This window comes from Lonchura striata, chromosome Z (assembly GCF_050655825.1).
Source record: "Lonchura striata isolate lonStrDom1 chromosome Z, ASM5065582v1, whole genome shotgun sequence".
NCBI lineage: Eukaryota > Metazoa > Chordata > Aves > Passeriformes > Estrildidae > Lonchura > Lonchura striata.
This window is the reverse complement of record NC_140740.1, coordinates 75,660,376-75,686,684: the sequence shown is the minus strand read 5'-3', so window position 1 is coordinate 75,686,684 and position 26,309 is coordinate 75,660,376. Positions and strand designations below refer to the sequence as shown.

The following is a 26,309-nucleotide window of genomic DNA, read 5'->3' as shown; positions in this document are numbered from 1 at the left end:
GCAAACTGAGTATTGTTCTTGTGAATCCATCTAATTTCGCTCGGCCAGACCTGTAATAAAGTTAATATGTACAGGAGGAAAGAATGTATAGGTTCAAAAATCCCATCAAGGTTTCTGTAGAAACCTATGCAATTAAAGAAGGTGCCTATTTAGGCTAGCCAGAGATCTGTTTCTAATTAGCTAGTCAGTTAATCAAGTTCTGTGATGGTTTTGTTTTGTTGTGTTTTATTCTGAAAGTCTTGCAAGTAAAGTGAAAAGATCTTGTAAAAATCTGTCTCCTTTGTGAGTACTATCATCTATGTCAAGCAAATAAGTAATTTCCCCAGAAATATTTTAACATATTATGCCGTTTTCTAAACTCTTCTGATTGATGGTTATGATAAGCAAAGAACAGGAAAGCATTAATTGATAGCCCAGTTGTTTTCCCTGGCATTGTTTTGGCCCCTTGGCTTGCCCTGGCATCACTGTAGCATTGATTGTTCTCATAATTATTCCAGTCAATCCATTTGCTCAATTTGAATTCTGGCATGTTTGCCCAGTTTGACATTTCATTGCTTTCCAAGACCTGGGAAAAGTGTTGCTGATGCTCCAGACAATTTCTCAGGAACTTTCCAAAAGCTTGTGGATGCAAGTTAGCCACAGCTACTTGTTTAATGTCCAGCTTTTTTACGCAGTGGCTGCTAATCTCTGAGTTACTGCTGAAAGAGCAGCTCGGAGTGGCCCAGATTCTCGTAACACCACACAGCTGTGCTTTTGGTGATGAAACAGCAGATGAAACAGCAGTTTTCATCTCCTTGGCTGGTCCTAGCCCGCCAAAGATCAGCTCCAAATTGTAGTTAGGTTTGCTGCCCTTAGCTCAGCCACTCAAGTGTTGCTGTGAGCTCCTCTTTTTGAGAAACTGCTAGGAGGGTTGTTGAGCACCTGACTGGTTTGGATTCCTGGAACATGGATTGAAGTTGCATACCCTGCTGAGAGAGGTAGGCTTTCAGAGCCTGGTGGCTGGAAGCCGGCAGTTTACTTGTTTATCATTTGTTTCCTGCCTCTCAGAGGTCTTTCCACCCTGCTGGGAATGCTGCCTGATGGCTAGCACACAGATATTCTGTTTTAATCTGTTATTTTTTCTTTGTTGGCTTTGTGTACTGACCTGCTTGCTGAATAAAGGGGTTTCCTTTGCCATAGCTGTTGACTTGTGCATGCTGTGTCCTGCTGTTGGCTTCTCTATCCTCCAGTCACCTGCACGGATAGCAGCAGTCACTCCAGAGGGTTTAATGATGTTGTTTGGCTGGTCTTACCAGCCTCAGATGAAGGCTGTGAGCATACAGAGAGGCCCTTTTTTTCTTTGAAATGGATAGTGGTTTTCTAATTAAATTCCTGTGTTTCTGTGCAGCTAAATGGTTCTCTGGCTGTGAGGAGCGTGTGTCTACACAGAGGTGCCTCACAGCAGTGGGTCCTGGCCACACAGACCTGTTTTTTTGAGCACCCAGCATCATATTCATGTGGTGAAACTGAAGCCAGAATGTGCAGCTGTTTGTTTTTCCCTTTGCAGGGAAAGGCCTCAAAGGCAAATATTTAATGAGTCAAGAGAGGCAGGAATATTCCATCTTTCTGTTAATTTAAAACGAAATCGGGTCAACTGGCACAACTTCCTTTCAGAAGCTGTGATGGAGAGGAGGGTGGTTGCTGCCCCTGTGACACTTGGGTGTGTTTCAGTCTGCATTTCCAGTCAGAGCAGCACAAGCCCCTGGTATGTCTCAATTAAGCTGAATTATTACTGAAGCAATCAGAGTCTGTTGCTGTACAGCGTGGGAAGAAGGGAGAAGGTCCCTAGGGTGAGGGAATAAGCAGTAATGGACAAGAATGGCAAGAACCAGGAGAGCTGAAGGAAAGTGGACTTGCACCCCAAGGGATCTGTAAAGAGTTGAGTGAAGGCTTTGGATGAGTTCAGTCCCTTATGTTTTAGGTTGTTATATCCCCTTGAACCTTGAAATCCAGGCTGAAGGGGTGTCAAAAGTCAAATATATTACATGAAGCCGGTGGAAAGTTAGTAGTGCCCACACGTAGATGTGCTTATGTGTGCTTTGTGCCCTTTCTAACAGTTTATATATAATGTGTTCTGCTTTTCAGATTCCCTTCTACAAGGAGATGTGCAAGGGTATTCAGGCGGGTGAGATGTGTGAGAAGTTGGTGGGATACTCTGCAGTGTACAAAGTGTGTTTTGGAATGGCCTGTTTCTTCTTTTTATTCTTCTTGTTCACCATCAAAATTAACAACAGCAGAAGTTGCCGAGCATACGTTCATAATGGGTGAGTTTTTTGTTTGATTGGCCAATTTTAACATCTCTTTACAAATTCGTGCCATGAAATTTCTATTTGGGTGTAGTTCTAGGCAGAAAAAAACCCCAAAACTCAAAAAACTTCACTATGCTCTTACTGTTAGGAATAATGTGGTCAAGTGAAGACTAAGTAAAGTGATAATCAGTCACCAAAGGACAGTTTTGTTTCCACGTTATGCTTTAAATAAAGATTTCATGTAGTACTAAAGTTGAAAATCTCTTAATTCCTGTTACTATCAGATTTTTTTGTTTGTTTTCTTCTCTCATACAGATTCTGGCTTATTAAACTTATAGTTCTGGCAGCAATGTGCTCAGGAGCCTTCTTCATTCCTGATCAGGACACTTTCCTCAATGGTATGTCCTCTTGTTTTGTTATGCTGCTTCATTCTGTACTATCTTGTGAGTGATTAGAAATCCAAGAGGTCTGGTAAACATGGATATTGCCTTCTTTCTTCAAGTAAAGCCTTTACAGGCCAGATGCAAAAATAGTGTTTAGGGGGAACACTGTATGTGCAAACAACATGGTCTTCGCATGAATGTGCAGGGAACAGCATGTATTTTTTTGACCAAGAGCAGGCCAGAGTGGTAGGTAATGATACCACTGCAGCAATTCTTCGAGAATTCTTCAAGAAATATGGAACTATAATGTTGCAGAAGGAGTTGTCCACTCAAGAGCACAGATCTGCATATTAGTTTGGCTTGTGCAGGTAGCTCTGGCATAGTGCAGCAGTTGTGCTGCACAGTGGAGAGGTGCCAGTGCACAGGAGGCACAGTAACCTGCTGGGCACCGGTGTTTGCTGCCTGGAAACTTGCAGTGCCCCAAAAGAATTTTGGATGTTGTTAATTTTCAGGTTGGGGGCATACATGCAGTAAACTAAAATGAGAGTTCTTGGGCTCTGGTGTGTGTATTCTGCTGAGAATACTATTTCCAGTTTTGGAAGGAATGCGGACACAGCCCATGCATGCTGGTGCTAGCCCAGTACTGAAGTACCAGCTGGGTTGGGAGTTTATCACAGGAGTCTTGTGGGCTATGAGCAAAAATCCTGGTGATGCCAAGATGAGTTTGTTCTCTTATGTTTGCAGTAAGTACATCTTACAGGTACTTGTAAACCCTTGAGTTTGGGCTTAAGGGCTTATAAATTGGGACTGAATGTGTCATGGGGCATGGGATAGGGTCAGTAAAGCAAAGGAGCAGTTGTGTATGCTGCCTGCTTCCACAAAGACTTGCTTGGTTACCTTGTTTGCAACACCCATCTGCTCCAGCCAGGATGTTGAAAAGGGCAGGAGGAAGGGGTAACATGGGGAGGATAATAGAGTGGACAGACAGCTGGGAAACTAAAGTAAAAACCACTACAAGTAAACTACTTACAAGCATAATTCAGCTTCGAAGCTTTTGCTGTCTGGTCCTGGCTCAGTTTGAGGCCCTCTTCTATGTCCTCTCTGAAGCTGTGGGATGTCTGTATTTGTTCTTTGTACCATTCTGTTTGGATTAGATGTAGCAGTACAATGCCTTGTGCTCGTGAGACTGCCTGTCATCTTTCCTAGTGAGCCTTTTCATGGTGAAACATCTTCAGGAGCTGATGTGTTTGCAGAGAAGGAGAAAGAGAATTTTTTGTGCTGATTCTCAAGAGCAGTGTAATGTAGTCTGGAGATACAGCATAACAAGCTTTCTTCCCCAAACTAGCTCACAACTTTTCCAAAGCTGTATTCTGACTCCTGCTAAACTGCCCCTGAATTTGAAATTTACAGATGGTTTGCATATAGTATGTTTGTGGGGTTTTCTGCCCTCCTTTCAGGAAACTTATATTGTCTTTTAGTTGGTTGGTTTATTTTGGTTTTTTTTTTAGAGGGAGGGTGGTCATTCTTCCAATTGCTTTTTTTTTTTCTTGAAAAATAAAATCTCTTGCCATGTTTCCCAAGTGGTTTGTTAATAATGGAGGAGGAAGATTATATGCAAGCAGTAGGTGTCTGTGGATTGTAATGTTAAATCCACACTGGCTATGCTGATCATACCTGTGATTGATCCATAAATGTCTGCAGTATACTGTGTCAGAGGGAGATCAGGAGAGTCTGTGTATTTAATTATTCACTCTGCTGGTGGTCTGACTTTTCCTACTCTCCCATTCCTAAGTACACATATAACTTTGTACCTTGCCTATTTTTATGTGCTTTTTTACAGAATAACTTCATCAGGTTTTTTGTTTTGTATGTTTGAAGAAGCTTGTCAAGTGTATACAATATATTTAGCAAACCAGACAATGACGTTTTAAATGCTTTTAAAATTGCTTTTAAATAATGAGCTTATGATAGTGTAAGAAAAAAAAAATCTCTACATCCAATGCTAATGGAAATGAACCCTGACTGTTGATTCTTCCTAAGTTACATAGCCTTTTTTTCAAAAGGAAAGCACAATAGGAGGATGTGGCTGAATTTTGCTGATGCACTTCCTTGGTCTTTTCTTCACTGAAATAATGCAGTGATTTGTAGGCTGTGTACTGCAGAGCAGCTAAAAATTAAAATAAGTATGCATATTTCTTCAGACACTTCTGATGTTGCATTTACATAAGAAATCTGTTGTCCAAAACATGCAAGCAGCTACCCAAATGCAGTATATGTAGGTCAGCAGTCAAGTACCCAAATAACCTGTCCTAAAACCAGTCAGTGAATACTAAGTGTTCCTTGGGAGTGGCTTGGAACAGTATTTATGAATAGATAAACCCCACCTTTGTTTTTCTGTGGTACTGGAATCTGGAGGAGAAGAAATTGCCTGTTTTAGTAATGATTGGGTTCCAGGACCTTGCCATTTCAGGGTTTAGATTCCTGTGGAATGCCTTCACACCACCTCCTTTCTGCCAGTCACAAATAAAGTTTTCAGTATTTTCTGTCTGAACATAGTAACTCATAGTCTCCACAAAAATTTTCTAGGTTAGGGAAACCGAGTAGCTGTCCTGACATGATTATTGAAAATGTAGCAGGTTGCAAGCGGAATTCATAAGGGAGCTAATCTTGAGTTAACTGAGCTGGCCTTTCATCTGAAATCTATCATCTCCTGCTACATTTGTGAGCTTGAGATATTCAACCACATTAACAGCTTCACTGCATAGACAATAAATCCATTTTATCTCAAGGGAAAGGCATTTGACCTATTTTCTGCCTCTCTGCCTTGCAGCCTGGCGCTATGTAGGAGCAGCAGGAGGGTTCCTTTTCATTGCCATTCAGCTCATCCTGCTGGTTGAGTTCGCACACAAGTGGAATAAAAATTGGTATGTGTTGGTTATTTGCTTAAAATTCTGGTGGACTCCTGACCAATACTTTTTCTTGTAACAAAGAATGTAGATGTGTCTTGGATGTAATTTTTGAAAGAAGACACTTGAATCAGAGCTGTTCACATTTGCTTCATCTGCTTTCTCCTTCCCCAACAGAAATGTTTCTCCATTGCTCACTTCTACTCTGCTGATTTATTCTTAACCTGAACTGCTTGGCTTCCATTAAGTTGTAGTGGATGCAAAGATTTCTTATTTTAAGTTATTATATATATTTTATATGAGAATACATCTCCTAAGTAGCGTGGTGCAAGAGAATAAAACTGGATTTGCAAACTGTAATAGTGAAACTATGTGCAATGTTGTGAACTGATAAATCCTGCTTTTTCTATGTCAGCTTAATGCATGTCAATTTTCTTTCTCAAATGAAGACTGCTAATTTGTGTTCAACTTCTTTCTTGGCATCTAAATATGCAAGATTATCATTATCAACCTGGATATATGATATTTGGGCATTGACTTCAGTTTTGGTTCAAGTATATATTATATTACTGTCCTAGCCCTTTGACTCTCATCAAAGTAAGATGTTTAAGTTTTCCTCGCACATGTATTCTCCTGCTTCCACCGCCACCCTTTCTGTTTCACATTTCCTCCTCTACAAACTCTTGCAGCTCTTTCTTGTTCTAATTAAAATCCCTGCTAAGAAAGTTTTAGCAAACCTTAGGCCTCGTTAAATTTCTGTTTCAGGGAGGAAGATGTGAGAACTCCTTAAAATACAGATATTTTTAGCGCTAATTACTGTAGCTGGTTTTTTGTGGATGAAAGACTTCCCCCAGCAGCATTTAACTTTAGCTCTCTTTGCATTAAATATTCTTTTGAAATAAGTCCTGTTTCCACAAAACCACAGGGAAAAAACCCCCACTGAAAAGACTTTACATTACAAAACAGCCCATTCTTTCAAAACAACTATTTTAGTTGCTCCTTTTAAACCCTGGTGGGCTTTGCAAGAGATGTTTGGAAGGTGAAGAAAGGAAAACAAGGTGGGCCACTCTTTGTCTGAGGGAGACCAGTGGTTGGACTCAAATGGAGAGGAGGCTTTTTGAGTGAAAGAGTAGTCAAACTTTGAAGATAGTAGGAGCAGAAGAGAGGCCATGCCATGAGCAGTAAAACCTCTGGTTTCATTGTGTGGAGAGCACCAGTCGCTAGCCCACGTTGAGGTACTTGGAGTTGCCTGAAGTATTGAGCTGATGGGCTGCTTCCAGAGAACTCCTGGGAGTTGTAGGAGTCAGCTCTGGGCTATAATTACAGAAGGAGCTGATTGGGATAGAAGATAAACACTGATGCTAAGGAATGTTTCCCTCTGTTTCATGGGCAGGAACCTTGCAAGAGTCTGTGCTTGATGTAGTGACGCACACATGCTTTGGGAAAGTAAACACTGTCCTTTGTGTTTGAGGATGTGAGCTCTTCAGCTGTTAGAGTTTTATGTTCTGGGTAAGAGAAGACAAAGATAAGGTGCTTGTCTCTCTCTCCCCAGGACTGCAGGTGCAAACCACAAGCAGGTGTGGAATGGTCTGCTTGCCCTGGTCACTCTGATCCTGTACTCCGTTGCTGTGGCAGCCCTGGTGCTCATGGCTCTTTTCTACACGCGCCCCGAGGGCTGCACGTACAACAAGATCCTGATCGGGGTGAACGGTGGCCTGTGCCTCCTCGTGTCCCTGGTGGCCATCTCGCCCTGTGTCCAGAACCGTGAGTCCTCTCACCTGCCCTCCTCCTGGGTTTTGGGGCTGCCACAGCTGTGTGCCTGGAGGCATGAGCCATGTCTGGGCAGAAAATCTAGTGATAGTTCAGAGCTGGTGCTGCTCTTGACTCTGCTTATCCTCAGCTTGGCTGCTCAATCTGCAGAGGTGTGGGACATTCTGGGTGTGCCATCAAGCACATAGTGTAGAGAACACCCACCTGATGATGCCTGGCACTGTGTTGTGAAATTTACCTACGTGGTAGCTCTCAAGCTCACTACTGCTTTACCATTTACTTTTGACTTCTTAGGATTTATCATTTGTAAAGTCTGGACTTGGTAGAGTTGCTAGCAGTATTTTATACTTTGTGTGCTGTTAGTATCTTGCATACATTGGGCCTGGAAATAGTAGAGTGACTCCAACAGAGATTTTACAGGCAAATAAAATTATTGTGGCAGCTTTTGAAAAACAGCTGTGTTTGGCAAAAGCGCAGAGGTGATTATTTACTTATATGGGGATCCCTAATGCTTTCCTAAAACACAGAACTAAAGGATAGACCTTTTTCTCTGTATTGGACAGTGGAAATATATCTAAACTGCCTCAAACACTTACTGAGTGCCTTAAGTAAAAAAAAAAATAATACTGATGTGCTATTCTTTAAAGGGTATAAATTTATTTTCAGTTTGCCAACGTGTCTGTAAAAATAACTAATTTTCCTCATTCTCGTAAAGGCCAGCCCCATTCTGGCTTGCTGCAGTCAGGAGTCATCAGCTGCTATGTCATGTACCTCACCTTCTCAGCACTATCCAGCAAACCACCAGAAACTAGTAAGTTATCTAATGCTTTATGTAAATGCTTTTAAACATGTTGTGTACTAAAAACAAAAATTTAGCAAACCTGGATTAACAGACTGTTTAAAACTTTAGAAGTTTAATAGTAATGAAAATAATAATAAAAATTAGGATAACAAGAGACAATAAAAAGCAAAGAATTTTGGACGTCCAGGTGCCTTACATTCTGCCACAAAGCACACCTTGCTAACAAAGGATTAGCCCTTAAAAGCAGTAGTGTATTGCGTATTCATATATCTCATACATAATTTAGTCATTCCTTTTCAAACCAAGGTGTTTCTGCTTAATTTTAGCTTTCCCCCCTCATCTTGTAAATCAGTTTTCTTGGCTCCTCAAATTCTGAGTGTTCCTGATAAGGAGGCAATAATTCTTTTCTTGGAATTTTGGTGTCTTGTTACTGTTATCTCTATCCAAATAGGATAATGCAAATAATTTTTTTATTATCTTTTCCATTTCTTGCACTAGTTACAAAAAGTATCTTACATCACATAGTTTCTACTTTAATATTATGCTTTAGCCTAAAAGCTATATTTACCACACTACTTAAAAAAAGATAATACAGCACTACGTAAAAGAGGTTAATATAGCACTTTCCAACATAGCACATGTGAAAAACACATGTCACTTACTTTAAAATTTTAAAAGTTTAATAGTAATAAAATGGTTATAAAAATAGTAATAAAAATTAGAGCAATAAGAATTTGGACATTCAGAGTTAGGACAATAAAAGACAATGTCTGGATGCTCTTGGGCACTAAGCCACCAAAGCATATCTCACTAACAAAGGGTTAAACCTTAAAAGCAATAGTCTGTTGCATATTCATATATCTCACACATGATGCAAATATTCTTTTCAAACAAAGGGTGTTCTCTGTTTAATTTCTGCCCAACCCCCCTTCATTTTGTAAATAAATTTCTTTGCTCCTAGAAGTCTGGAAGAAGACTAAACAGTCCTGATAATTCTGTGGAATTTTTGGTGTTTTGTCACTGTTATCAGTATGTGAAGAATTTCTTGGTTATCTTATCCAGTTTTTGAGCTAGTTACAGAAAGTATCTTACATCATATAGTTTATTTTAATAGAAATGCTATAGCCTAAAAACTATATTTACCACCATTACTTAAAAAAGTATTAATACAGTAATACAATGAAATTAATACAACTTTCCAATATAACACATATAGTATTCCTTTTAATATTTGCAAAGAGCTAATCATATAGTGATGTGGGCGGTGGGGAAGACAAGCACCAAATCAATATGATTTATAAGCAAGCTCCCACCTTATTCAAAGATACTTTAGCTTATATAGGGTATTCTACAGGCATGGTCAGCAGTAAGCTCTGAGTGGTTAATTTACAAAGGTCTTTGTTTTACTTCTCCCACATGCAGTTACAGATGTAGCTGAGTTCTCCCAGCCAAGCTTGTCATTTCTAAGTCATGTCTTCCAAGGACAGAGCATATCTTCAAGGCTATGCCTGTCGTTATTATCTCGTTCCCAGACCTTGTACAGTGCAGTTTCCCAGGCCTAGAAACAGAGACTGGTTCCTAAGCTCTGTTTCCCAAGTCATACATAAGCCTGATTCTGGGGTCTTAGACAGAGGGTTTTTGGAACAGGTGTTCCATGGAATCATGGCCTTGTTCCAACAACCATTCCCCAACAATACAGTATGCATTTATGACAACACCTATAGCAATTAATTTTAACATTTGTGAAGAGCCAGTTATATAATATGCGTTTTTCAGAGTCTTCACAGAAAAAATTGCAAATGGTACAAATCAATCTGAGCAGCCAAGAGACCGTGCAATTGTCACTCTCCCTGTGTGTTAAATGCTTTGGTCTAGGGGCACTTAGCTTGGGTGAGTTGCATCTGTTGCACCATTTCCTATGAACAGGTTTCCCAAAGTCTTGTAGTCTATTCCTCTATGACAAGTACACATTATCATAATACTGAATATGACAAAATGCATAATGTGTTAGGTCACATGATAGGAAAGGATTGCAGCAAATGGCTCTTGGATTCCTGTGGAAGAAGCTGGGTGATCAGCTCCATCTAAAAGTTTACAAGGTCCAGTTAGTGGATGCTGGCCATCAAAATGGATACTAATATGATACTTTTTTCTCCTAGAATTAGTCTGCTAGGTAGGCCTGGACTCCTAATTAAGCAAAAACTTGATTACCACTTGTATTTAGTTTTGTGAGGAAATATTCCAAGAAAGGACTTGGAGTTATGTCTCAGAGTTACCTTACAGCTGAATGATGCTGTTCTTCAGCAGAGGTCTTGAACTCCCCTTGCCTTTCAGCCTCTAGCAGTTCATGAGTATGGAACTTGCTAGAGTTTTAAGTTTTTGACACAGCAAAACCAGAGCAAGATGTTACAGCACAGTTCAGACTTTACACAAATAAATGTCAGATTCATATGTTTGCATTGGAAGCATTCTTTTAACTTAGAGAAGATTTTTCCAGTTTGAGTTACTATGTCCTTTCTTTATTACTGCCCAGCTTTTGTGTTCAATAGCTGAAACAACAATAGCTAGAGGAAAATGCACCAAATGACAGGAAGGAAATTTTATACAGACGCCTCTCAAAAAGAAAGGGGGGAGGTGGGGGACGAAGTCTGTCATACTTGTGTAAGTACAGATATACATGCAAGAGTATTCTAGAGTTAGGAAGTAAACCAAGCAGTATTTAGATGTAAAATCTACTTAAAATTTACTTACAGAACTTTAGCCGTGTTTTGAATTAATATGAAGTTGAATTTAGAAGGCATCTGAGTTACTCAAAAGTCTTGCCACAGTGTAAAAAGAAGGGGAAGAAAGTAATATGTGGAGTTAAATCATATGCCTTGTGTTGCTCATGCTTAACAAAGTCTTCAGCAGTTAAGTGAATGTTCTAATTCTTCTTATATATATTGCAAGTGTGGTTATTGCATTAGTTAGCGTATGCATCAAGCACACTCTCAGACCTCCTTGTCTTCCCATGCCTGAGAATGTGCTTGTCAGCTTTCACAGTGGCACGTGCTAGAGAAGGTGTGAGGTGCTGGTACTTACTGTGGGGTCCCAGGCCCTGTAACTCAGGTTTGCCATGAACTTACCTAACATTGATTTGACTGAGTCTACTGACCACCTTTTTTTACTGTGTATGTATCTCATACTTGTTCTCAAGGCACCCTTGCTGTTAAAGAGATTTCTGCTCTGAGGTCTGTCCTGATTTGGTCTTACATGGTTTTGTAGCCTTGGGTGAAGTGTGGCAGACTTCCAACTTCCTATTTCTTAGTTCACAAAACAGTTGGGTTTTTTTCCTTGTTTGTTGTGGTCAGACAGGAAATTTTACTACCCTACTAAGTTGCATTTTTGTTTTGTCTGTAGTACAGTCTGTCAGGTCAGATTTACCCATTTTTGTTATTGTGTGATCTTTCTAAGAGAAAGACAGAAACAACTGAAATTTACCTACCTGCTGTCATAAGATAAAAGTTCAATTAAAGCCTTCAGTCTTTCAAATGCAATTAAATGAGCTCTGCAAACAGTTCTTTTTGTTTATTTGTGAAGTCCTGGATGAAAACAACCGGAATATCACAATCTGTGTACCTGAATTCAGTCAAGGCCTGCACAGAGATGAAAACCTGGTTACTGGCTTGGGTACTACAATTCTGTTTGGCTGCATTTTATATTCTTGGTAAGTCTGGGAGTTTGCAGTTATATTTCTATACATGCAGTGTTGTGGTCCAAAGAGTAAAGACTTACAGCAGGCCTGATGCAGAGTCACAGAGAGATGTGGAATAAAGCTGAGCTGGAGTTGTTCTCAGGAATTGTCCTGTGGTATTGTCCTCAGCTTCAGAATTTCAGATGTTTTAGCTAAAAATGTTCAACAAGATAATACAACTTTTAAAACAAATATATCTCATTAAAATCAAATAGGGTAATTCAGATCTAGAGGCAAAGGGAGAGAAATTCCACCTGTCCGTGATCCCAGATAATCTCAGCATTAAACTCTAAAATGCTATACAGTTACATTCACCTGAAAAAGCTATCTGAAATTTTTGTAGCCTCCTGGCAGATACTATGACTGTCCTTGAAGGTCTTTAAAACAAATGAATTGTTAGGAAGGTTTAGGGCTTCTTTTAAACAAATAATGAGCATCAGCATTGTCATTGATCTGCTCTAAAGAAACCCCTTCTTGTGCCCGTGATGCTCATTTTGTATTATTGCAGCTCACTTCAATAAATTAAATTATGCTTTGGGACAGGGAGTTGCTGATGATTGAAAGGTGGTGTGTCATTTATTTTGGCTGTGCAGCTTGCCAGGAGACAGCACTGCCTGTCTGCTGCAGGTTTTTGAGCAGGTTTGACTTCTGATCAGTCCACTTCAAAATTCACATACAGAAACCCCTTCATGTTTTTGTGAAGTGAAAACAAGAGACTTATTCTTCTGTTTATCAAATACATATATGTGTTGTATTTTGTTCTGATATAAAATATATAATATGGATAGAATGGATTTGGTTCACATTAGAAGGGCACTTACTGTGCATCAGGGAAGTGTTTCAGCACACAGACAATGTTCGTGTAGCCTGCCAGTGACCTGTACCACGTAGCTGGGGGGGTAAGAATACCTTCAAGGAGAGTGTTTTGAAGCATTGCTTGCCAAGGCTCAGTATGTACACTAAAGCCTTCCTGTGGGTAGTGGGAAATTTGCATTTCCCACCCTGAAAGGGCAGGACAGGGGAAGAAGTTTCCTGTTAGAAGAAAGTAGAAAGGATTCCCCCACAGATAACTAAGAAAGTAATTTCTAGGAACTGGTACACTGACAGCAGTTGATGGTAATTTGCTTTTGAAAACTGACTGCCAGAGACCTGTGAGTTTGCTGGCAAAGCCTTTACAGAAATGCTGAGCCAAGGTGATGGCTGTGAACTGAGTATAAATGCACTGGTTGTGCACAGCAGGGGAGATCTCTTCTGGCTTGCAAATTGGAGCACTTAGATTTTGCTGCTGTCAGATGGTGGTGAATTCATCACCTTTCTGGGGTGACCTACTTTTAAGCTGATGAATCAGTCTGAGCTGGCCAGTGGCCATCTGCCAGGCTGGACAAACTACCCTAGTGCAGGACAAACTTTTCACATACTTAGTGCATCCAGGCAAATGCTTGGCTGAGACATGGGAGTAGACTATTTATGTTTGCTGTGATGTTGAAGAGTTACCCTCTTGGGGTTATAGTTATGCCCAGGGCTTTGACACTGTCTTTTTTTCCTCCTAGTTTGACCTCAACAACACGTTCAAGCTCAGAAGCACTGAAAGGAATATATACAACAGCTGAAACCGAAGTGAGTTCTTGCTTCTTCACGCAGGATTTTTGTGTAGACTTTTCCTCATGCTTGTACTGCTGTTGTTTTTGTGGCCAGTAATCTGAAAACAGGAGCTGTTCTTGGTAGCATCTAAGCTATGTGCCACTGGGTATAGACTCATCAGAACATTTGTCCACATTGGCCCTCCTGTAGGTCTTGCTGGTCCTGTGGAGGTGCCTTTATGTACTGAAACTATTTGCTGCTCTTGAGGTTTATTCAGCATCCTGCAGACTTCCTGTAAATCTTAAGTTCAACATGAGCTCATGTCCTCTCATTTAAGGGAAAAGTATGCCGGAAGGCTACCAGAAGAAAAAGTGGAGGCGTTCCTGAGCATTTTCAGTCCTGCTTGCCTTTGTTCTCATAGCAACTAAGATACCAAGTTCTTAACTCTTATTTTTATTTCCATACATAAGTAGTTCCTTTCTTCTTGCCTATAATTTAATCTCTGATTGTATTTCTTGTCCCTATTTCAGCTGTACAAGTTGTTGTTCTGTCTACCTATTACTTTGGCTTCCTTGTCCTGGGAACACTCAGGAAACACGGGGAAATCAGTGGGGTTTTGCTAGGTAGCAGTTTTCCCTTCCTTAGGCTTGCTGGTGATGCCCTATCGCCAGCCAGGGGCTGTGTGCAAATCACAAACGGGACAGGACTGCTGTGGAACGCATCTCGAGCTGTTTATTTTTTAGCATCAGTCTCATTACATGGGTATGACAATGGGAAGATGCCAGCAGCTCACATCCCAGGCAGCAGACCAAGAACTTAATGTTACAACTTACTTTAAAAGCTTTTTGGCCAATCACACAAAGCAAAAGCATATTGACAGCAGTTCTATCCAATCACTATAAATGCACATACCTTTGGTTAAAACAATGCTCACTTATTTTGAATACAATACTTGCTTGTAAACCTTAAGATACAATGCACAGAGCTCCATTATTGAGCTTAGAACTTCCTAATATCTCACCAGATACACTTTTCTGCAACTTAGGGAGTTCCTCTACCCAAGCGTTAATACACAGACCATTGTTCTATTTGTCCTTTCTTTCTACTTCTTGTATAATTTTTCTGCTGACAAATCTTATAGCTACTGCTTAGCTTCTGTCTCTGAGGCCTGCCTTTTACAACGTGCCCAAAACCCTCTGATTTTAAGGAATCCCACAATGCCCTTCACATATGTGTGTGTGTTTGGAAGATAAGTCTCCATCCCTAGCTCTCTCTGCACTGGTGTTACTTGCGTCTGCAGTTTTAGTTTCCATTTCACAAGTCTTTAATCAGTGTGAGAGTATCTGCTGAGGTATCTGAAGAGGCTGTTGGTGTTTGCAGCAGCTGGGCGTGGGGAATCACAAGACATTCCAGTGTGGGAGTGCCAGGGTGCTTCCCTGTGGCAGGATGCTGTGGCTGCACAGGGCGCCAGAGCCAGCGCAGCCCTTGGTGCCAGCTGGGCACGGAGCTCCGAGCCCAGCCTTGGCCTGTCTCGGGCAGGTTCTGACAGCACTGCAGAGAAAGCCTTTTGTGCCCCTGCACCTCCTCTGCCAGCCGTGCACTGGAGGAGGCCTGTGCCCGAGCTGTGGGTCTGTGCCCTGTGGAGCAGCAGCGGGAACGCTGGCACATACGGCACGGCATGGATTTGGGATCTCACCAGCCAGAGTACTTGTCCGCGGGGTTAGTTCTGGACTGTTGGGTTTTAAAGAGTGTACAAGAGCCACTAAATGTAAATATAAAGAAAGGTCTGGTGGAAAGTAACTAATTGCACTCTTCCTCCAGCCCAGAGAGGGTCTGTTGACTGCTGGAGGCAGCCGAGTGAGTGTTAGGGGTCAGGGCGGGTGTGCCAGCGTCCCTAATTTCAGCCTAAATTAGGAGATGTTGAAGGGAACCTCAGTGCTTGCTGTGAGTGCAGCCCCAGCATAAGGCAGCCTGGCACTGCAGGCACAACAAGAGTAGAAAGAGGTAGAGAATAAGGGGTTTACAAAAAGTCTCAGTCTTTTGAGAAATAATGAGATTTTTGGATTTTCCTGGGTTTATGAACCCCTGAGTAAAGGTAGTCAGGGATATGCAGGGTAAACTTGCCACTTGGTGTTTCTACTGGGCATTTTACTTTAAAGACTTAATGTCTGGAAAAGCATGCAGCCAGTCCCTGTAACATGGGATAAGCTGAAACATAAAGTTTAGAAGTGCAAAGCATAAATAATTATTCCAGTGTATGTGGTGTCCCAGCCAAACTGGAGCACCCCGAATGTGATTTTACACAAGGGTCTTCTACCCTTCAGGCATTCAGGTGCAACATGATTTGACTAATCACTGGCACCCACACCATCATTACTAATCATGATAAAACGTTGCAAAGCAACTATATTTCTGCAGCAGTCTTGCTGCTCATCTGTTGATCCAGACATCCTTTAAGTCAGTGTTGAAACAGCTACTTATCTGTGATGCTGCTATGGTTTCTAAGGTGTTTTAGAGGCCTAGGATGCTGGTCTTTACCTTGGCTATCCAGGGCCGTGTTTTATCCTTCATGGACAGCTCTAGGAAGCAATACCCTTATTGCCAGGACTGGGCAGTCCTTTAGTTTGTTTTACTTAAGTGTGAACAATACCAAAGTCTCCAGTAAAATTCCAGTGCCTCATTACATTGTACAGTATACTGTGAACTAATACAAGTAAACAAAGTGTACACACTTCCATAGTATAAAGACTGATGTAATAGGAAAGTGAATTTTCCTAACAGGATTCATTGTCTTAATCAGACTACAAGTAAAAGAAATCCCAGAGGAGGGTACTATGAGTAGAAATAATATTTGTGATGCACTACAGCAAGTGCTGACTTTTACTGTAGTCTGGTGCAGGAAATATTCTTATATTTATTTTTTGGATGGTCAACACCTTTTCTTCATTTACATTACCATTCAACACAGTGTAAATTTCAGCTTTTCTTTCTCCATGAAGTTAAGAGAAAAAAGAAATCTTCATTTAAATAAAATAGTAAAACCAGGTTTCTGCTTTTATTCATTCTTCTTGTGCTCATTCTGACTATTTCAGCAAAATCTTGCAAGGAGAAGTACATTTCACACTGGTACAGTTGTAATTTCCAACCTATGCATCAGAATTTTAAAAGTTCCTTATATTTTCATCTTAGTACAGAAATGTTACAAAAAGCACTTTTATGCACATCTAAATAGGTAAGTCCCCTAAATATGAATGTGCTTTATTGTAGCTTTTCCATCTTTTGTCATAATTATTTGAATCTGTGTTGGACCTAGAGTTACGTAAAATGGGTGATTTTTAAAGACTGGCTCATTTCTTCAAATTTACTGAGCAGGTTTTTCCAAAGCTTGGAAACTGCTGTTCTGAGCTACTGAGAAAATCCTAATTTAAGTTGTGTGCTAGTTGGAAATACAAACCAGACTTTTCTAAATTAGTGTCTGTAGTTTAGGCATAACAGACGTTCCTTCCCAAATTGCTGGCTTTGCTGTAGCACAGGTTCTTACCCCCTTTCTGTTGTCTGTTCCACAGGTAGCTCGTTGCTGCTTTTGCTGTGCACCTGACGGAGATGGTAATTATGATTTCTCTGCAAAATTTACCATTTTTGTGGCTTGTGGACCAAAGCCAAGAGAGAAAGGACACAGATGTGGATGGAGAACTGCTCTTGCCCTTATTCAGGAGTACTGAATGCAAACTGAAGCTGATGAAGTTCTCCAAGTTAGGTTACAGAGGGAAGCAAGAGATGTCACAACACCATTTCAAAATACTAGGCTAGTTAATAATTCTTTAAAGTACAATTAATTCCTGCAACATACAAAGAGTAATCTCTGGTTTTGGCATGCCTGTGAGTGTAATTGGCTGCTGAACTTTTGGTTCAGCAGCTCTGCAGGGACTGCAGTTGAGGAGTGAGATAGGAAGGGAGTGTCCTGTTTGCAGACCTGGTACAATCAGGATTATCAGTTTGGTCTTGCCAGAAAAATATTACAGAGCAATTGTAGAGCAATTTAAATGCTCTCAATGCTCAAAATCTACTCAGTAAACCAGGAAGCTGTTACAAGGCAGGATTTCAGTCTTAATCCAGTTTTTCACTCAGGGTTTAGGCCCATGCCCTGAGGATGAGAAAATGTTCAAGTGTCTGTGTCAATCACACTTTCCCAAATCACAGCACAGATGTTTTGCTGTGTTCTCTGTGAAGCCAACTGCTGTTTTCAGTTCTCCTTAGATTTGCATAACTTTCTTGTTTCCTATCTCTTATAGCTGATGCTGAAGAGCATGTTGAAAAAAGGGGAGGCCAGACTGTGGTTTATGATGAGAAGAAGGGCACAGTGTACAGTTATGCCTACTTCCACTTCGTTTTCTTCCTGGCTTCCCTCTATGTGATGATGACAGTAACTCATTGGTTCCAGTAAGTGTATTTCTTTAATGCTGAGAAATGAACATCTCTCTGTGTTGAGAGGGAAGATGTGAATGGGAAGTTCTGCTCTGTGGGCGTTTCCAGCCCTTATTGGTAGAAATTTTAAGAGATGTTACAAATCTTTCTTGGGCCTTCTTGAGCAAGATCTTGCTCTGTAAAGGACTGTTCTCCCTTGCTTCCTCCATGGTTTAACCTTGTTAAAGCTTTTTGTGTCATTCAATTTTTTTTTTCCCCTTAACAGTTACGAAAGTGCTCAGATTGAAAAATTCTTCACTGGAACCTGGTCTATCTTCTGGATTAAGATGATCTCCTGTTGGTTTTGTGTCTGCCTGTACTTATGGACTCTTATTGCTCCACTCTGTTGCCCAACCAGAGAATTTTCGGTGTGAACAGTCTAAAGGTCATTTTAAGTTTTTTTTCTCTTTTTGTTTTTTCCTTTTTTTTTTTTTGGAATGAGGAAACACCAATTGCTCATTTATCATATTGTACCAGTTATTACCTTTTTAGTCAGACTAAGCAAATTGAAGACTTTTTTTTACCATTTTTTATTATCATGAGCAAGCATTGCCTAAGGGAACAAATCTGTTTTGAAACTTTACAATGCTTGTGTGGTGTGTATAAAACACAGTTGTTGCATAAACTGGAATAAGTGAAATACTCTTCAAATAACTGACAATCTTTCTCTGGCTTCATTGACAAGAAAAGAAAAACTCTTGGTGCAGATGGTATCTTCTTACTTCCTAGGAATGTTTGGTATTTTCCAGCAAATACCCATTAATTCCTTTTTATACTTTTTCATTAACTGTTTCTTTTACAGTTTGCAGTGATGATTTGAACTGCTGTTTTGTACAGCATATAATTCTTTTAAGTAGTATCAAGATAATTTTTTCCAAAACCATATCTAAATATGTCTGTAGAAATAAGAGAATATATAAAATTTGACTGCCAAAGCATCTACTAAAAATTGTTTATCTAAGTATTAAATATATTAAGTTATTTTATACCTAGATTGAGAAAGGAATGTACCAATGATAGTAAAGTATTTATTCTATTATTACTTTAAAAACACTTGGATATTTTATGCAATTCAGATTTAGCCCAGTTAATAACTGAAGGGGAGTTCTATACACAAATTCTCAAACTGAATTTTGTCCAATTTTGCTTTACCAGGTCACTCAAAAGTTGAGTGTACTGCATGGGGATTATTATAAGGTACATTCTTTATTCACATCATTTACTGTTGATAAAATGATATTTAAGGGAGCACTGCCTGTTGCTGTTAAATTGAAAAGTGGAGTGCTCATTTACTTTTCTGCCCTGCTGTTTCAGCTTGAATCTAAAGGTCTCCCAGGTCTTCAGTTCTGTTTCTATGAGTAGTTTTATAATATTTTAGGTGAATTGATGGTCAGAAAAGAACTACAGTGTGTCATCATCTTTTCTGCTTGTGTGTTGGTTGGAGAGTATTTTTTCAAACTGCTATATTTTTATACTCCTCTGTTGATACTAGTTTTGCTGTCAGGATGGGAGTTAGCCAGCCAATGTATTAATGAAGACAAAAATTCTCTTGTAGATTTCCTATTTCAAACACTGGAGTAAGCAGTCAGAAAAGCAAAATCAGAAGACACAAATACAACAAGCAGCTGCCTTAGTACAAATGACTTGACAATATTAAACACTCTTGTAACCCTTTTTTTAATTAATTTCAGCTGATGATTTGGTAGTAAAACAACAGCTCAAATGCCCTGAATGCTGAAAAAGGTTGAACCCCCATATTTACCTGCATTCTGGTGGGATGAATTTATGACTTGAGCTAATCCTGGTGGTTTTTGTCTTCTCTCACTCAACATGTATGTTCACACACATGTACAGTGTAAAATATCAACCAATTAGCAGCTCTCCTTTTTTAAAAAATATGATTGAGCCTTAAATCTTCATCCACTGCTTTCTGCAAATCAAAGAAAAGCACAACATGGATGCCAGTGGGTTGGCCAAAAGATTTGCATGCCTTAGTTGTTCTGTTGTAATAGTTAATGGCTAATGCCCACCTGGCATCTTAATCTTAACATATTGGGTCTTGATTCTCATCTTGTTTTCATTGCCATTTTTTAGCTGCCTTGTTGGTACAGTATCCCAGGGCTTCTGTCTTGTTTGGAGCTTTCTAGGGATGTGATCTTCCCCACCCTGTGCACTCTTACCTGAAACAAAATCTTCAGGTCTGCAATCTTGTCTACTTATGCCACCTATCCTAGTGATTGTAGCCTCAAAATACAGGTCCTGAGATCTAAGGGAAGGAGGAGCCTGTCTAGCAGTGACTGCCTTGGTGCTTGCACCAAGAGTTAGAAACAGCAGTTGAAGCTGGGCTTTGACACTGAGTTAGAAGAGCAACAAATAACTTTGGACAGGGAGGCAGATTTTCCTCTTTCCCTTTGCTTCTACTGGGGGGTTCTGATCCTGCCAAGAGCTTTGCTAGCAGGGAGACCTGTCAGAACATTTCTGCTCTGCATTTAGAGTCTTGCTATGCGGAACCTTCTGCAGCTGAAGAAGGTCTTTATTAATGCCTTTTCAATCCAGAAGCATTTATCTGTCCCATCTCTAAGATAAGAGCTTGTGGGCTGTCCAATGATGACTAACAGTTGTCCCACCTAAACTCACCAGCAGTTCTGACAAACAGTTTTGATCCAGTAGTTGTGTGCTACGACTGAAATAGTCCAGGCTCATGCCTTGCCTGATCCTAAGAGGCATGCCAGATTTACCTTCTAGTGCCATATATGTTGTACTATGAGAAGTCAAGCTTGGTTGGGTTTTTTTTTTGTTTGTTTGGTTGGTTGGTTTTTGTTTTGGTTTTGTTTGGTTGGGTTTTTTTGGTTCTTTTACCTAAATTAGCCATGGTTCTTGTAACAGAACAATCAGGGAAAGGAGCTTTACAGAGGAAGGCACACACTCTGTCAAGTTTTAGGACAGGGAAACATTCTTGTTGTCTGGCTCTTGTAACAGGCATCCCAGTCACAAATGTGGATGATAATACTGATCTTGGTCCTTGGATGTTCTTGTTTACAGAAACACTTATTTTATTTAGTATTTGCATCAGGACTTTCTGCACCTCCTTGTGCTGTTTGTTTTACAGTTTGTGTTTTGGGAAATAGGTTTTGCACAGAGGAAACAAGGCTGTAAAAAGAAAATCCATGAGTGAGGCATGAGTCCATTCTTCTTACACAGCACTCACCTCACTGAGCTGCTCCTTCATCCTTCCCTACTAATAACTATTGACCTTAAATGTGTAATCTGCAGGTATACACAGAGTGGGAATAGGACAGTGCCTATCTACACAGTTTTGTCTACTTTGAGCAAATGTTTGGGGGGAAACCCCCAAAAATAAATAACTTTGAGGGCCTCTGTGTCCATGGTGCCCCAGATCCAACTGTGAACTTTCAGGCCTCTCTTACGGGATCAGTAACTAGTAGCACTTGGGTGTGCAAAGACTCTAGTTCCTCACCAAGACAAGGCTTCCTGCTGGCCAGGCAAATATTGCAGCCTTAGTGTTTGCTGTAAAATCTGTACTGTGAACTTCCATGTGCAACTACATAAAATCCTTGGCTCGAGTCAAGGAATCAAATTCCCAGCCCATAGATTCCAAACAGTTCATGCAAATGGGCTTAAAAAAAACTTGTTAAGAAGTGCCTTCATACCTACTGCTGTGATAACTATTAATTCAGGTAGCACTAGAACTGGAAAACATGCACTGAGCCTGTGACTGGGTGATGCTGCCTTGTAGATTACACCAGTGTGTAAAAGGCACAATCAGATCTGGGGTGCACATGGAAGACCAAACAATCCGTGCTTGACAAACCTTTGGGGATAAGACTGCTTCAGGTATTATTGTGCAGTGGAAAATTAAGTGGGAAAACTCACAAGTAGCCTGATGCTTTTGTAAATAAATAATTTTTTTACATTTAAGCTGTAAACAGTTAACTTTCTCTCCCCATACCTGAAAGTGCAGGTGACTGCTGAGGCAGTTCACAGCACAGTGTCTATCCTGCCTTGTACTTTGTTTGTTCATTGAATTTGTTCCCAGATGTAAGCAGTGCAGCACTTCTGGCTCCTAGTGGTTTTAGGCTGTGTGAAGTGAGGAAGCTTACAAAGACAGCAAGACCAGAAATTTCCTCTGTTTAAATTTGAACTAATGCTATCTTTAATAGACTCTTGGAGGAACAGACAGTGTTGACAGAAGTCCTGCTGGGAAGGTGAAACAATTTTATTGGCTTGTTTCTACTTTGTCAAATTTGCCATCATAAAGTTTATATAGGACTTCACTGCTGCACTGTTGTCTGAGACTGGAACAATTTTACTTTTTTTTGTGAAGGCAACCAAGAGCCACAGTCATGACTGGTTCTTGGTTGGGGTGAAATAAGTGAGACAGACTTAGAGAGCAAGTGTCTGAATCCAAGTAACTGGACTAACAAATGAGATGATAAAACTTTACTAGGGATGTGTGGAAAACAGATGGGTATGCTTGTTTTGCATTGGCCACATAATTCCTCAAAGTATGCAGGCAGCCCTTGCAGCTGGATGCCAATTAAGGAGCTCCACTGCAATCACACATTGAAGGTATTGCATGTACTCTTACTATTCTCCTTTGAGCATTTCCATGAGGTTCAAACAGCTTGTACATGTCCAGCTAATGTGGTAAATCCTGCCTGGGCTGCTTTCCTCTGAAATGCAGAATTCAGTGTTGCTAGTGTATGTATAATCCAGAGAGAGGGTTTATTCCCCTCGCAGAATCATAAACACTGCATGCCTATTTATTTATTTATTTGTTGTTTTTGCACCTTTTTACAAGCCTATGAGCGCTTTGAGATTATAAATTAAGCATGTGTAATTGCTTTGTCAGCTACTGCTGCAGCCATTTCTGGGCTGGAACATTACTATTAACAAAGCAACCATTGCACTTGTGAAAAAGCTGGTTTTTAACAGTTCCTTGGTTTTGAATGATGGCATGAGGAAAATTTGGGTACTTAAGATAGTGCTGCTTGAACTTTGGCTGGCAGCCCACAGTATAGTGGGCATCTCTGAACAGATCAGCAACAAAATAATCCATTGACTGTTTTAAAACTGTGCTACAAAGATTTTATAAACTGCTAGGCTTTTCTCCTAGGTTAATGAAGCAAGACCATACCCTTGTGTCTAGATGAGTTGCAATTATCCACAGCTAAAATTTTGCTCTCATTTTTCTTCTGGGATTTAGAAGCAATGTCTTTCACTTTGATGCTGTATCTCCTTGTTTTACTTGCCTTTTTCTCCTTGGATTTGTTTTTTAAAGGCAGTGTAGACCTCCTTCATTCCCAGACAACCTGCTACCTGTCAAATGGGATGTCTTTGGTGCTAGAAATTAGCAAAGACCTCTTTGCCAAGTCTTACTGATCCTTTCCTTTTTGCAGGACAGCCTGCAGCATTGAAGCAGAGTCAAGGATCATAGTTTATTACATGGATCAGTTTTTCTCTGTGACAACTGCTTCTTTGTTTCCCAAAGTGGCCTATGAGTTCTTGTGGGCGGGAAACACATAATGAACACCATGACATTTTACTAGTGTTTTCAGTTATGTAAACAGTAGTTAAAATTCAGTGTTTCACATGACTGTACAAGTGAATGCCAGGGGTCAAGTGCTTAGAAATCTTTAGAGCAGGATGCATAGCTTGGGAACTGGTGTGCCTCTGCATTTTCTACATCCTCATGGCAGAGTGCCCAAGTGCCCCAGGATGGGGATGTAGACACACGGTACAGAGTTTGGAGCAGCAGCTTTGAGAGACTGGCATGATGACTGATTTCTAACGCCCAAGGAAATTCTGTAGGTTTCAAGTAGGCCTTAAATCCCATTTGTTCAGGGGTTTTTATTGAATCTGGATTTGATTCTTTCCACACCTGTTCATTAATGTTGTTTTTAAAAAGCTAGACTTTATTTCAGATATAAACCACGCTGGTTTCCCTGCTGCCTGCCCAGTCCCTGATAATTCCCAGCGCGTAGCATACAGACATTTTCACAGACTCGTTCAGAGCCACATTCATCAGCTTTGAAACCACTCCAGCAGCCTAAAGCTTCCAGGGCTTTTGCTCACCAGAGCTGCAGGGTGCAGCACTGCAGCCATGCTTTTGCCAAAGAAGCCTCAGCGTGAAGCCAAGAAGAAAGTGCAAAGCCAAGAATTTTGCAAAACTAGGGGGAAATAATGGATCACTGGACATACCATAGCTTTAGTTTTCCTCTTACTGATAGAAGTCCAGGTGCTTAGATGTCCTTTGGACATCCATGCAGACTTAAAGTGCGGAGAATTAACTTCCAGATAAAATCATTCTACTTGTAATATACAAGCTGAGAAAAGATTTTCTAGGAACATTTGGATTCAGTGTCTGTTTTTTGTTCACCACTGATGTGTGGTGTTCAGTCTCATGTATGCCATGTTCAAAAACTGGATGCAAAATAGTCAAAATATAAACACATTTTCTTAATGGTGAGGGGATTTAAATTAGTCTTTTTCAAGGTTCTTATATCTCAAGGGAACTTTTTGGTTTATATGTGTGGTTTTATTAAGCTGTAACACAGTGAAGTTTGCTAGTTTATTTAACTTTTTTGCAAGTGTTGTGGACTTTAGTAACTGTAAAAGTTCAACTTTTAAGGATTGGTAAAGATTCCAGAATTGTAAGATCTTACTTGTAAAATAGTCAAGAGCTTGGCCTTTTTAGCATGTTAATGGTTTTTATGGACATTTCCTTTTGTATACTGAGTGAATGTATTGTTTTAGATTTAATGTTTAATGGACCAATAAATTTTCTTACATTTGAAATGAATTGTTGTGATGCATTAAATTTTCAAAGTCAGTTCATTCTAGAAGAAACTTAAATAATAATCTAAATATATGAGATAAGCAGTAACTGAACCAGTAAAAGTAAATTGGTTGATTTTTTTTTCCACTAAATTTCAGTGTTGTTTAACAAAAAAAATGCTTCTATGTGGAATATTAGAGGCCTTCAATATCCATGTTGTTTCTGTATTTCTCTGGTGTGTGATATTGGATGATGGCACATTGCACAGATTTGTCTGTGGCATCTGTTTTGTACAATCCAGCTCCCCGAGATGTGTAAGATACCCTGGCAGTGCAAACAAAATATCTTCAAGGCTGATGTAGCCCTGAAGCACTATGCGGGTGTTCGAGATGCAGATCTCTGATTTTTTGGGTTTTTTCCCCCTCACTTGCCCAGATGGTGGGGTGGGCAGTGTTGAACTTCACATGCTGAGATCTACACCAGGGAAAGTGGTTTGTCTTCACGGGTGGTAGCTCCTTCCCTCTCACCATCCATGTCCTGTTTCACTGTGTGCCAGCTGCGCGCTGCCTCCTGGTACTGGTGGCACCTGTGCTGGGGAGCTGACCAGACCCACATCTGGACACAGTTCCCTGTGGTTTTGAGAAGCTGCTGACCAAACTTCCAGTGGTGGCTGTTATTCCCTGTGCAGCTCCTGGTGTGTGAGAGGCTCTGGTGCACGGAGCTGGGCGGGTGTTTGGACTAGGAGCAAGGCAGAGACAGGTTTATGAGTGGTGCCCAAGGACTGACACAGCCAGTGCCTGTGCTCCATGGCCTCCTGCCAGCCTGCCCACCGCTGCCCTCACCAGTGCTGCAGCATCCTGGCAGAATGTTCCCTCGGATGGTCTTCAGGAAGCACATGGCATTTGCCATGGTGTTTGCAGCACACAGGAAAGAGTTAACCTTTGTTGAGAGGGTAGATCTGATGTAGAAGCTGCCCAGCTCTGAACTCCAGTGTAGTTACAGCTACTGCTCCAGCTGAGTGCAGCCCTGCTGTGCAGGCACTGGGGTCAAGAGCGAGCTACGTGTTCAGTTTTAAAGATGTGGGATTGCAGCATCGTCACTTGCCAGAGGCCACACATGGAGCTATGTCTGCATTGCACAATAGTCCAGAAAGGGGCTGTGCTGCTAGAGAAGCTTGTTCTAACACTTCTAAACAGGGAATGCACAATCTCTGATGAGAATGTTAGAGGCAGGTTTCCCAAGCCCAGACTGTGATCTTCCTGGGACAAATGTGTGCTACAGCTGGCTTCACTCTTGAGCTTATGTGCTGTCCAGCAGTTGGTGTATCAATGTAACAGACACAGTAAGTTCCAGCATCCCATCGTAAGGTCCCAACAACACCTTCTGAAATGAAAGTTCTGGCTTTTGTCTGTGCCCGTCAGCACTGCAAGGTGTTCTGTCAGTGGGGGTTTTGAGGCTCACAGCTTCACAGTTACCTTTGGCAACAGCTTGAGAGCCAGAGCCTGTATCTTACCTTCCAGCCTCCAGTGGTCATGGACTTGAAGAAAGCCTGGAAACAGGCAAGCTCCATGGTGGTAAGCCAG

The 26,309-nt window shown here is 40.7% G+C and overlaps 1 protein-coding gene across 1 annotated transcript in view; it reads left to right on the top strand.

The window, feature by feature from the left end:
* SERINC5 (serine incorporator 5) overlaps window positions 1-18,623 on the top strand; it is a 35,616-nt gene extending 16,993 nt beyond the window's left edge. The window contains exons 3-12 of the mRNA XM_021531127.3: window positions 2,125-2,303; window positions 2,604-2,686; window positions 5,502-5,595; window positions 7,130-7,341; window positions 8,063-8,158; window positions 11,729-11,855; window positions 13,433-13,499; window positions 17,030-17,069; window positions 17,756-17,903; window positions 18,154-18,623. Coding sequence (XP_021386802.3) covers window positions 2,125-2,303; window positions 2,604-2,686; window positions 5,502-5,595; window positions 7,130-7,341; window positions 8,063-8,158; window positions 11,729-11,855; window positions 13,433-13,499; window positions 17,030-17,069; window positions 17,756-17,903; window positions 18,154-18,301 — 1,194 coding nt within the window. The 3' untranslated portion in view covers window positions 18,302-18,623. The remainder of the gene's footprint in view (window positions 1-2,124; window positions 2,304-2,603; window positions 2,687-5,501; window positions 5,596-7,129; window positions 7,342-8,062; window positions 8,159-11,728; window positions 11,856-13,432; window positions 13,500-17,029; window positions 17,070-17,755; window positions 17,904-18,153) is intronic.
* Window positions 18,624-26,309: the final 7,686 nt, after the last annotated feature.